The sequence below is a fragment of the Leucopleurus acutus genome (assembly GCF_964270905.1).
Source record: "Leucopleurus acutus genome assembly, chromosome: 17".
NCBI classification, from domain to species: domain Eukaryota; kingdom Metazoa; phylum Chordata; class Mammalia; order Artiodactyla; family Delphinidae; genus Leucopleurus; species Leucopleurus acutus.
Window position 1 is genome coordinate 73818640 of NC_139159.1, and position 13446 is coordinate 73832085.

Below are 13446 nucleotides of genomic sequence, written 5' to 3' on the forward strand. Positions count from 1 at the left end.
CATACCTGCCATTACACGGCGGGCTGCCATAAAGATCAAGCACGAAGATGTAAGTAATAATAAAAGCTTGTATTTGTTAAGCAAATTCCATAGGTCAGGTATTACGCTTGGTGATTTACTTCCAGGATCTCGATCAAGTCCCACCACTACCAAGAAACAGATACTATAATTTCTTTTTACGGATAAGGAAACTAGCATTAGAGAAGTTAAGTGATTTGCCTTAGGCTAGAAAGCTGGGAGCTGGGAGCTGGGAGTCCAGGTCCGATAGCGACCAAAACCTATATTCCTCCCACCACTTACAATGCACGAACTCTCCCATTCTGTATTATGACCTTTTTATAAAAACTATTTTCTAGGCAGTAAGCAAAGCAAGTTTCTTTAAACCTGGCTCAGTGCATGACCCTCTGTGCAGTCCTCAGATGTCTATTAGTTACAGGTTAGGGACTTTCCTGGTGGTGCAGTGGATAAGACTCCGCGCTCCCAATGCAGGGGGCCTGTGTTCAATTCCTCATCAGGGAACTAGATCCCACACACATGCCACAACTAAGGAGCCCGGCTGCCACAACTAAGACCCAGCGCAACCAAAAAAAAAGCTCAGAGATGCAAGAGGTTAGAAGCTGGCTAATAAAAAGCCAGCCTCAGTCCATGTGAAGTTAACACCAACATCTGGGCAGCTCCTGGGAGTTTGCATGTAACCTCTCACTTGATCATCGTACCTTCCACGCTCACTGAATGTTTAGAAAAACAAACATCTAAATGGTGACTGAGAGTCACCGGCACTTAGTACACTGATGTGTTTCAGGACCAACCCTTCAGAAACTCCCAAACACAATATACTTATAATACTGATTGCTTAAAAGTAACATGACTAATAAAAGTTTTCCCTACCTAGAGTCAGTCAAAAGCAGAGCACTAGACCTGACCCCAAAACCGACCCTTTCCTCCATGAAAATAAATAATACTTTAATGTAAACTATTAAAATACCCATCGTGAGCAATATCTTAATTAGAAAATTACATTTTTCAGGATTGACCATAGACCTCAACACAACAGACATCTGGATATTTGCCGGTTCAAATGAGGATACAATTTAGGAAATCTAAAATATACCAAGGTATCTTTTTTAAAATCTTACTTTCTAAATTTCAACTGTATCCATTACTGCTTAATGTTTCCAGCCTTCACTAGCCTAAGAAAATAGGATTTTCAAGAATCTCCTGAGAAAAACAGCTTCTCAGGGGGGTGCTCCCCCAAACTCATCTGGGGCCTGAAGGTGCTTGCAACTGACTCAGAAACCCCTCCCTGCCCGAGGGGATTGGCTTCCTCTCCGCCCTCTGCTCTGGGGCGTGACCCCGTGAATCTTCCTGGTTTGCTCTTCCCTTTCCTGGCAAAACATGAAAAGGGAAGCAGTAAGCTGCTGGCTGTTGTCGGGTCTTACGAACTCCTGGGACTGACTTTATTCAATCAGAAGAGTTCCCTTAGTAACCAGCTACAATACACACTGATTCTTCTAACCTGCTCCCTCACTGGAAATGCCACCACCTTCTCTTTTCTTGGCCGGGCCACACGGCTTGCGGTATCTCAGGTGCCCAACCAGGGACTGAACCCAGGCCTCGGCAGCGAAAGCCCAGAATCCTAACCAACTAGGCCACCAGGGGACTCCCTGCCACCACCTTCTTTTAAGGGAAAATGGTTTTGTTTTTGTTTTTTAAATTAATTGAATGAAATCTTCCAGCGATTTCTTTTCTTTCTTTCTTAGACTTCTGGAAGGGGGAGGCCTGCAGCTTGGGGTATGTTTAGGGAAAGAAGACAACCAGAGCCGAGGTGCCAGGCAGTGCAGAGTAGGCTGGGAAAGACGATGGATGCAGCGACGGAATGCTGGGCTCACACCTCCTTACCGACAGCGCGCCTGAACAAGTCACAGACATAACCTCAGTGTGCCTCAGTGCGCACGTCCTGGTTAAAGGTAAAACCACCACAGGGCTGTTGTGAATTGTTGTGAATTGTGAATCTGTTGTGAACTGTTAAATGATAAATCCACACAAGCACACTGCCAGGTTCCTCAGAGCGTTCAGTGACTACCAGCTGTTTCCGTAGTTATTAGTTCTGTAGCTACAGTTGTTTCTGTAGTTCCATACAGAGCTAAGCAAACATAGACAACGACTGATGCTTGAATGGCCACTGACTCGTGTGGACGGCATCAAATCCACACACGAATCCCTACACACGGAAGGAACCTACAGGGTAGGGAAGTGTGGAAATGGACTGGCCCAGGAAACGTGGAAGTAATGGCTACTGACTTAAGCCACATACATTTGGTCTCCTGGAAACTAAAGGTTAGCAAGATATTCCTGTGAAAACGCCCATCTCAGGGAAAACAGAACGTCCTCCCTCACTAGTAGCCGGTTACCAGTTATTACCGAAGCGAACTGTCAGAATCTTCTTTCACTTCTTTTCTTCCCACCATAGTACCTCTGAGCAATGCCACCCACAAAAAGGCAGGCAGCACCCACAGGAAGGAGAAATGGGAGGCCTCATCTGAATCAAAGAGATTCACATAATCTAAGATTTACAGAAATATCATGGGTTTGTCAAATAAACCCCAAAGTGTAGGAATACATAGGCCCTAAGTTAAATACCATCCCTTCTCAAATTTCTGAAAAGAAGACATATTTCTATTTTCAGCCTTTATTTTCTTTAAGATTAGCTGTCACTGTGTAAGACTAATTCAGTGGCATAAACTATCAAACAGAATTAAATTGTCAGGGAGACAGACACATACATATATTTATCTAGTGGGATAAGAAAAAAAAAGAATATTCTAATTGGTCAAATAACCAGGTTAATTTACTATAGAAAGGTAGTCTTTATTTTCCAATAGGGTGTATTCACATCTGGAAGACAGCCATTTGTACCAAGTAGATTTGTGACACGAGTCTCACGTAAGACCACAGACGCCTATTTGATATGAGTAACTGACCCAGGGTCAAGACATCTTAAGCTTGAGTTCTGGATCTTTAAAGGAGGCAAAGATGCAATGCTGAGACTGGCGAGAGGAAGAGGAGGAAACAGCTCCTCTCTTTCAGGAAGGCGCCTACAAAAGTATGATATACTTTTCCTTTGGCATCTTTCAACCTCCCACTGCTCCTATCTCTTGGGACTTAGGGGAAGAGAGACTTGATTAAATTAACTCACACACAAGTGTGGTAGCTGTGCTACACAGAACGAACCTTTCTTGACATGAACGCAGTGTGAGGGTGAGGGAGGGTAGTGGGCACAATTTGGGGACACCCAGACAACACTGCCTGCCCAATGGGTCCCCCCACCTCCATCTGTGTCTGCTCCTAGGTCAGCAGCTCCAGTGTCTCAGATTTTTAGGGATTCTTCTTGTCATCATCTACTTCTGAAACCACAGATTCCCCAAATCTTACAATCTTTTTTCTTGGGAGGGTGTTAAAAGGATATGGGGAGTTGGGAGAGGTTAATTATTTGTAAATCAGCGACCAAAACGCATGCTGGTCTTCACACAAGTGAAGGGTGACATGTATGTCTGAAACAAAAAAAATCATCAAACTTTCAACTGATTACTCTTTCAACTAATTAAAATGCAAGAGTTACTAAAACTTATCTAAACAAACACAAAAGCAAAACAATGGGAGAACGTGGAAAAGAATTCAGGTTAACAAGTTTCTCTCAGATTCAAAAAACCTACCCTGCTATCAGCTGGGCCGGAGGTACAAACTCTAGGCATTTCACAGTGGCAGTTTCCTTAAATGTGACTCCATACCGAGGACTAAAAAGACTTTTATTTTTATTTTTTGCCCTCAGGATCAAGTGTTGGGAGAAGATTATTATATTGTTCTCTTTATGATCTTACTATACCTTGATCAGGCTGTAATTAAAAAAATATATATTTTAGGAAATGGCTTACCAGATTTTTCAGCAGTGTGGACAGTTCCTTTGTAAGAGTAGAAAACTTGACAAAAGCGGTGCCAAGATCTGGGTTGTCTCGACTTAAAAAATTACTCCCAAACTTATCAAGAACTTGTGCATAGTTTTCTTCATTTTGTACATGATCTGAAAAGAAGAAGAAAAAGGAGTCTGAGCTACTATTTGCCACAATGACAAGTTACTCTGAACATCGATCACTAGAAACTCTCAAAAGGAAAGCAAAGAAACTCCATCAATTCTTTATTGAACATGTCTACAAGGTGGTTAGCAGTGCGCTGAGTGGTCTCACTCACTCTATCAAAGGCGGTTTCCACTTTTTCTATCAGAGCACTGAGTTCATTTATATCCCAACTAATCCACAGACTCACCAAACATTGAGGGGTCAAATTATCACCACATTTTCAAGCAATTAAAAAACTATGATCGTCAGGAAACGAGGAGAAAATTCTCCTTAGAAAAATCAACCTTGGAATGCAAAAGAAAAATCCGTGTGTTCTAACATGTTTCTTTCTCTGCAATTAATCTTAATTTCCTTTAATTTTGTCTAAGACCCAGGTCCGAGGAACAGCATTCATACAATGCTTTTTCACACATCATCTCTTGATGCAAAACGTGCAGGTGTAGATCAGACAGATCTAGAGTTCAAGATTGGTTTCACTACCTATGAGCTTGCTATCTTAAGTTTTTTAACTTCCATGGCTATTATCCTAGCTGGCACGTGAAAGGTATCAATACAGTATCTGTGAATAAATTTCCCCATTCTGAGCTTTGGTTTTCTGATCTATGAGATGGAGACCAATATTTACAAGACTGTGGTGCTGATGAGTTGATAAAAAATATACAAAGGTTTCTCAATAGAGTGAATGCTCCATAAGTAACAATAATTCCTTCCTCAAAACACTTTCTCTACTTGGCTTCCAGGATATCACACTCTCTTGACTCTTCCCACCTAATGGCTGTTCCTCTCCATCATCGTCTTTGCTGGTTCTTCATCTCCCTGGCCTCAAGTCTTTGGGCCTTTATTCTTCTATACTGACGCCCACTCTCATGGGATCTCACCTAATCTTATGGCTTTAAGTAATTTCTATTAGCTGACAACTCCCAAACTGATATTCCCAGCCCAGATCCAACCCTGAATGCAGACATATATCAAGTGCCTGTTCAATATCTCCTAGTGTTCAATCTTAACTTGCTAAAAACAAACCCTGATGCTCTGCCCCAACTCTCTTTTTTCTACAGTGCCTCCATATCTCAGTGGGTTAATGGCAAATACGTTCTTACAGTTGTTCAGGCTGAAACCCATCAAGTCATACCTGATTTTCCCTTCTCATACCCCAGACGCAATCCACTGGCCTTTACCTTTAAAAATATTACTGAAATCTGACGGCTCACCACCCACATGACTATCAACCTTATCCAACATCGTCTCTTGCCTCCATCACTGCAAATCTTCCTGCAAAAGTTCCTTTGTTGCAGCTCTTGCTCCCCTACAGGCCGTTTCCAGTACAGCATCCAGTGTGATCCTGGTAAACTGTGCATCTCATCTCGTGACTCTCGGGGCAGACACTGCTATTCATCATGGCTATCCAGGTTCCCAACCCTTGCAGGCTTATGGGAAGGGATAGCGCACATCCCCACACCCTGAAGTAACAAGGCGCGGACCAAGGAAATACGAGTGGAGGTGGTGTGTACCGCCTTCACGTGGCAGCATCTCAGATGCCCGTGCTCAGCTGTGCACGGCTCTCTTCCTTTGTCGTGGAGTACAGGGAAGCATGAATTTACACAGAGGCCCACAGTAGGTGTAGGATATTAATTAAACAAATAAATGAACAAAAAAGTATCTATCAAAATCATACCTTTAAGGGCTTAATTCATACAACAGCTCTTTCTTTTCAAAGCCTTCCCTTAGTTGGCAATAATCTTTCTTTGCCCATAATTCTCTGTACCTCTACTGCAGTATTTTTCACTACATCATACATTTGTGTAAGTACAGCTCTTTCCCTGCCACCAGACCACGAGAAGCAGGGGTTCCCTCTGGCTCACCTCTGCATCCCCACACAACAAACACCACTGCATGTGTTTCAGTGAGTTCGGCTTATGAAGCTAGCTTTACTGAGCTGCTGACTTGGATCCGTCGATTTCCCTTTCAGGAATTTAAGAAGCATTCACTTCTTAAGTCTCCTAGGTTGTTTAGTAATTGAACAACAAATAATTTAAAAATCCTGCACTCTCAAACACACCCTCGATAACTGCATGGGAGCAACGGTATGAGCCTGGACTGGGGAACGTCCCAGGAAGAAGTCGAAATACGACGAAGGTAACAAGCGTCACAGCGTCCAATGAAATGAAATGAGGCCCTAGCAACCTTCTAATCATTGCCACATTAAAAATGCATGGTGCCTACAGTGGATGTCGGCATTTCAGGCTGAGATATTAAAAAAGATAAAAATGCAGCTCCGGTTACCGCCCAGGTTCACTCTGAGAAGCGGCTCAGAGAAACACAAAAGAAAGGCCACATCAGCTGCACAGGCAGGATGCACACCTTTGATGTCCCTCATAAGCTGGACCCACCCTGATACCTTCTGTCTCAGGCCAAAGGGCCTCACCCTGCCCCGGAGAACCCCACTCCACCTGCCACCCTTTCCTGCTTCTGGAGGCCAGCAAAAAAGGGGTTCAGCTGCCTGTTCATTTCAACTGCTTTCGAGGGAAGGGTCTCGGAGGTAAAACCTAAGTGGTAGGCTTTGTGTTCGTTTGCTTGAAGTTATAAAATATTTCAAATGATATATCAACATCTTTAGTTAATAAAACACCCATGTACCCACTGGCCAGTTAAGAAATAAAATACTGCAGAGCGTGTCCTCTCTCTCCCACCTGCTACCCAATCCCAGTCTCTTCCCTCCTTCCCCAGACACAACCACTATCCTCAATTTGGATTTCCACGTAGGGTTAGAAAGTACTACGAGAAGCTCTCCTTTTATGAGGGACGACAGACTCATCAGAAAATAAGATGGACTTGGCCAAGGCAGGGAGAGAGGCCACAGGAAGTTGGCTGAGAACCTTCTCTGACCCAAATGCTTTTCACAATATCATATTTAACCTTCACCAGAACTCTGCAAGGGAAGAAGCACGCTTGTGGGGCAGATGAAACCTAAAATGTGGTGAGAGAGAGGCAAAAGGTGAGACTGGATACGTACAGGCTAGATCATGTGTGCTGTATGTTTTGCCAATTCCACAACCGAAGAACCATATGCACACACGTAAGAGTGTGTGTGTATATGTATTAATCACGTTTATATATACACACATGTATAAAATTTCCTAGTGTAGTCGCCTGTTTTAAAATATGGCAGCTAATTTAGCGAGCCGTATCTTGGAATACTACTACTAATTCTCTTGAGGGGAGAAATGATGGGAGTTAAACATCAGGTGCTCGTGCCCGGCATGTGGCACGTGCGCCTAAGAGATCAGCTAATATTACCTCTATACCCATGATTAGTTATAATATAGAGATGCGTTTAATATCAAACAACATAGGGGCGTACGTCTCACGTTTTAAGTCTTTTCTTACATACCGCGTTACAAAGCTAGCAGTGACAACTCACCCGACAGATTATATAACTACACGCATCCCTCTGCACAAAATTAAGGGTTTACCAAGCAGGTCTTCAAAGGCACGGAGGGCAAGGAGACAGGCCCCTGGCGGAGGCAGAGGCAGAAGGGAGGGACAGATTACAGAGCAGAGTAAGCAATGTGAAGGGAATGTCAGTTCAGGGCGTTAGGGGAGGAGGCGGAGATAAAGGGCTCTGGCTGGGGGCGCACCGCACGGGGGTGGGGGAAGATGAGGCGTTTTAACATGCTTGCTACGCCCAAGTGCTAGATGACTTCAGGGAGCTGGTAAAGTAGAGGCTGGGGAAGCTGGCGAAGACAGAGATGGAATAAAAGGAAATAAAAAAATAGGGTGAGAGAGAAATCTGACCCATTCACAACGGAGACTCACGCTCTTCCAATATTTGTAGGGAATTTCTGGCATTCAGGGTACTGTTGCAAAGTGTAAGGCAGTAAGAGCGAGGTGACTCTTTTCAGTTCTAATAAAAGAACAAAATAGGGCTTCCGTGGTGGCGCAGTGGTTGAGAGTCCGCCTGCCGATGCAGGGGACGCGGGTTCGTGCCCCGGTCCGGGAAGATCCCACATGCCGCGGAGCCGCTGGGCCCGTGAGCCATGGCCGCTGAGCCTGCGCGTCCGGAGCCTGTGCTCCACAACGGGAGAGGCCCGCGTACCGCAATTAAAAAAAAAAATTTATAAATCTTTAGCTATATTATTAAATTAATAGATTATGACCTATTATCTGATAAAAGGAACTCATACAACTCAATAGCAAAAAAAACCCCCCAAATAACCCAATTAAAAAATGGGCAAAGAATCTGAATAGACTTTCTCTGAAGAAGACATACAAATAGCCATCAGGTACATTAAAAGGTTTTCAACATCACTGATCATTAGGGAAATGCAAATCAAAATCAGAACGAGGTATCACTTCACATCTGTTAGCGTGTCTATTATCAAGAAAGACAAGAGACAACCAGTTATCTGTTCCCATAACTGCAGCTTAGCAGCAGGAGAATCACCCAGATAGGCCCAGTCAATGTATATAACCATGGAGATAATAAAATAAATGTTTTAAGCTACTATGTTTTGGGGTAGTTGGCTATTCAGTCATGAAGAACAGAAACAATCATCTGCATTGCTTTTCCTTCATCCCTTTACTTCTTTGTATTCGTTAATTTCTCAAGTAATCATAGAATCTCAAAATAATCACAGAATCATAATCATAGAATCATCAAAATAAATTTAATTCACTTGAAATCTTGAAGAAAAAAAAGAAGTCTACGAGATAAGTACTGTTATCACCCTTATTGTGTAGATACAAAAAACGTGCCCAAGGCCATACAGCTCATAAATAAGGGAATTTAAATTAGGGCTTTTTAACCTCTGAGCTGAGGACTTTCCCCCATATCTTAAAGTGAGACAGACTCAGATTCCAATTCCAGGTCCATCACTTATACTTTGTGATTGCACTGATCCAGCAACTTCCCTTTTTTCTAAACCTCATTCCCATCCTGTAAAATGGAGATAATAATGGCATTGACCTCACAGAGGTACTGCGGTGATTAAGGAAGATACTGAATGGTACATGATAGACTCAATAAATTTCTACAATGACAAGGACAATAACGATGGTGCACCAGCACGCTGGCCGTCCTGGGCCGGGTGGCAGGGGCTTCTGACAGTACTCTGAAATCAATGCGCCCACTCAGAGTTCACATTCCTAGCGGCTGGCAATAACAAGTGCCTTGGGAATACAGTAAAGTTCAATACTCTTTAAAAATACCTTGTATATTTCCCAATGAGGCCCTTCTCAGAATTTTCCGAAGCACAGCAATGATTAAACAGGCCTTTCTCTGAGGGGAGCTTGCCTGACTGTCACCCTGTTAGACTTTACCAAACTGGGAAACTTTCACAAACCCTCCCCAACTGGCCCGCCAACCCCACCGCTGACTCTCTGACACTGTCGTTTATTAAGAACCAACTGTGTAGTGAGATCCATCACAGAGAATACCTTAAAATGCAAGACAGCTGTTTTACACACAAAAAAAGGGAAACACAATGGTGAAGCCAGGTTAGGACCCAACTTCATTTGATTCCAAACCCATCCTTTTCCACTGACAGACACGGGAATGTGTGCCACAAACACCTATGTGGAATCTACTACATGAAAGGCTTAATGATAAATAACAAGAAAGAAAGGGGACTCAGACCTCCTGGCCCATAACAATGACAATGACATAATTATCATAACAATACTTGTTAACAGTTATTAACTGCAATAATAACAATTAATTGTAGCTAAATTTTTTGGTGACTTAATGTGCCAGGAACTGTGTCAGGTATTCTTCCTGAGAATTCAATGCTCACAAGAACATGCTAACATTACCCCGTTTTTATATATGCAGAAACCGGTTTAGGGAGGTTAAACAAGTTGCCTCAGGTCACACAGCTAATAAGAGCTGATGACACGTGCTGACTGCAGAGCCTGTGCCTTCCCTCCTACCCACCGGGTCACGCTGCGCAGCTTATGGGATTTGAGTTCCCAGACCAGGGATGCAACCCAGGCCCTGGCAATGAGAGTGCTGAGTCCTAATCACTGGACCGCCAGGGAATTCCCCAAAGCCTATGCTATCAACCAATAGGCTTGGCTAAGTGTTGGAGCCCCTAGATGTCTTCTAATTTTAGCCAGATGCCAAGTGATGGAGGGACCTGAAAATCTGGGTCTCAGTTCCAGCCTCTACCGTACGACCCTGGTCAGGCGACTAAGGCTCTTAGGGGCTTTAATTTCATCTAGAAAACAGGTCTAATAATACCCACCCAGCCTACTCCTGGAGGCTGATTACTGAGAGGTAAAGATGTCATAATTACTGTGAAAGCTCTTTGGAGAGAACAGCAGCAGCAGTAACAACAACAGAGAACACGAGAAAACCACAAAGGATTACTTCTGTTTAATGAGTATAAGGCTTGGAAGACACTCATAATAAATCCCTCCTAAAGAGCAGCCCCAACCTAATGTTCCTGGAGGCATCACCTGGTGGAGGGGCACCGTCCTGGGTGGAACAGAGACCTGGGTCTGAATCTCCCTCTGGCCCTGCCTGGCCATGTGTGACCTTGGAAAAGGCACCTAACTTTTCCGGGCTTCAGCTTCATACGTGAACTGTGATGGATAACATCTAGCAAGTACATACAAGTCCCTAAAAATACCTTCACTTTTATTACTTTCATTCACCCTGAGACCCAGGGTGAAGTTCTGATGTGATGGACATTCAAAGAGAATCCAAACATTATGGTATTTTTTGGAGGGTTCCAAGATATGTAAGACAACTGTGGATCAAATCCCAGATCTTCCATTTACCAGCCACGGATCTAGAGCAATTTCTATAGTGTCTCTGACTCTGCTTTCTTAACTGCAGTAATACCTACCTGATAGAGTTATTACGTGAAATGGATGAAAAAACCCTATAATGTGCCTCACTGTGCATCTGGCTTACGTTGTCTGTTCATGAAATGGGAGGTACTATCCCTCACTCCAAAGCAAGTCTCACTTCCTTAGTTTGCTATATTCTCTTTCCTGGGAGCCTAGCTTCTCTTCCAAGATCTTTATGCAAGTTATCTTCCATGCCAAGAATCCAGAGAAGCTTGTGTTTATCAGTTTACCCTCATGATCTTAGAGAAATCTTCAGGACAGGCTGAATATATGTATTATTATACTATAGTTATACAACCTAGCCCAAGTTCCCAGTCCACCAAGCTCCATCACAATTCCAGGCCTAGCCTGCCTCTTTCAAGGTCAAAAACAAGTGTGACCTCCAAGGCAAGATTGTCATTCACTCTCAATCTCTTGCAATGTGTGGGTTCCCAGCCTTGTGTAATCTGTTGTTATACACCAAGTCCGCAGCGTTGAGCCTGGCACATAGTTAGTGCTCAGTAAAATGCTCACTGCATGTAGTGAATTTTCCTGGAACAAGTCTTCTTTCTTCCTACGAAAAAGACTCAGCATGGGCCATGGGACAAGGACGAAAAAACAATGAACTACAACTGCAATAATAAAGCCATGTAATACATGTCATAAATTATAGTGCTGGCATAGAGGGGCAAGTGATTCTTTTATACTATCCTACACATACTTTGTAGCACAAATCACACTTTCACAAATTTAATTTCATTTGTTTTTAAAATTACAAAAATAATTCATACACTACTACAGAGACGTATAAAGATAAAAAGTATTATTTCTTTCCTTTCCTCCAATCATCTCCTTGAAACAAGCAAAGTTAATAATCTGTAGTGTAAACTTTCTCTACGCTTAAAAAATACACAAATAAGGATTTCTCCCCTTTTCTCACTTTTAAAGAAACAAATGTGGGGCTTCCCTGGTGGCGCAGTGGTTAAGAATCCGCCTGCCAATGCAGGGACACGGGTTCAAGCCCTGGTCCAGGAAGACCCCACGTGCCGCGGAGCAACTAAGCCCATGAGCCACAACTACTGAGGCTGTGCTCTAGAGCCTGCGAGCCACAACTACTGAAGCCCGCGTGCCTAGAGCCCGTGCTCCGCAACAACAGAAGCCACTGCAATGAGAAGCCCACGCACTGCAACGAAGAGTAGCCCCTCCTTGCTGCAACTAGAGAAAGCCCGCGTGCAGCAACAAAGACCCAACACAGCCAAAAAACAAACAAATAAATAAATAATTAAAAAACGAATGTGGTATTACATATAAGACTCCATGGCTTGCTTTTTTTCCTACTGAATAAAGATAGAGAAATTCAATACAATTAAATCTAATTATTTTAATTGTGATTATATTCCATAATAAACTCTACCACAATTCATATAACTATCCCTCTACTGAGACACTTCCAATTTTTTGCCACCAAAAGCCAGTGCTGCAATAAATATTCTTATACATAAGCTCTTACGTGCTATCACTTTATCTCTGGAAGGATACATTCACAAAAGCAGAACTGCTGAGGGATAGGGTGTACATTTCAAATTTTAATTAATATTGCCATGTTCCTTCCAGAAGAGGTTGGTTGTAGCAAGTCACATCCCCAACAGCAATGCACACATGGAAGGGCGGAGCTCTCTATAAACTCATCAGCACATATATGTCATTCTTCTTCTTCTTCTTCTTTTTTTAAAAATTAATTAATTAATTTTTGGCTGCATTGGGTCTGCGTTGCTGCGCGCGGGCTTTTCTCTAGTTGCGGCGAGTGGGGGCTACTCTTCGTTGCGGTGCGCGGGCTTCTCATTGCAGTGGCTTCTCTTGTTGTAGAGCACGGGCTCTAGATTGCAGGCTTCAGTAGTTGTGGCACGTGGGCTCAGTAGTTGTGGCTCGCGGGCTTAGTTGCTCCGCAGCATGTGGGATCTTCCCAGAGCAGGGCTCGAAGCCATGTCCCCTGCATTGGCAGGCAGATTCTTAACCACTGCGCCACCAGGGAAGCCCTGTCATTATTCTTTTTAATTCTTGCCACGTGGATGTGAAAAACTTGACTATAGTAAGCCTGAGTAACTTTTTGTAATTTTATTGTCCATTCACATTTCCTTTTCTGCCTGTTTACACACTTAGCCTGGTTTCCCATTGCTTGTCTTTTCCCTATTTGTAAAAAGACTGTCTTGCATACGGGATGGCAATCTTTGTTGCAAGTATTTTCTCCCATTTGTCTTTTTTTTTTTGGCTGTGCCACACGGTTTGCAGGATCCTAGTTCCCTGACCAGGGATCGAACCCAGGCCCTTGGCAGCGAGAGCGCAGATTCCCAACCACTGGACCACCAGGGAAGTCCCTCCCACTAGGTCTTTTAACTTTCTGTATGGTGTCCTTTGCCATACAGAATATTTGAAATTTCACAGAGTCAAATATACCAGTCTACTCAAAAGACTTTTGGGTTTC

At 43.3% G+C, this 13446-nt stretch overlaps 1 protein-coding gene across 1 annotated transcript in view; it reads right to left on the reverse strand.

Moving 5' to 3' along the window:
- Positions 1–13446, reverse strand: part of ASAP1 (ArfGAP with SH3 domain, ankyrin repeat and PH domain 1) — a 349290-nt gene that overhangs the window by 117193 nt on the left and 218651 nt on the right. The window contains exon 5 of the mRNA XM_082858607.1: positions 3933–4078. Within this exon, the coding sequence (XP_082714733.1) occupies positions 3933–4078 (146 nt within the window). The remainder of the gene's footprint in view (positions 1–3932; positions 4079–13446) is intronic.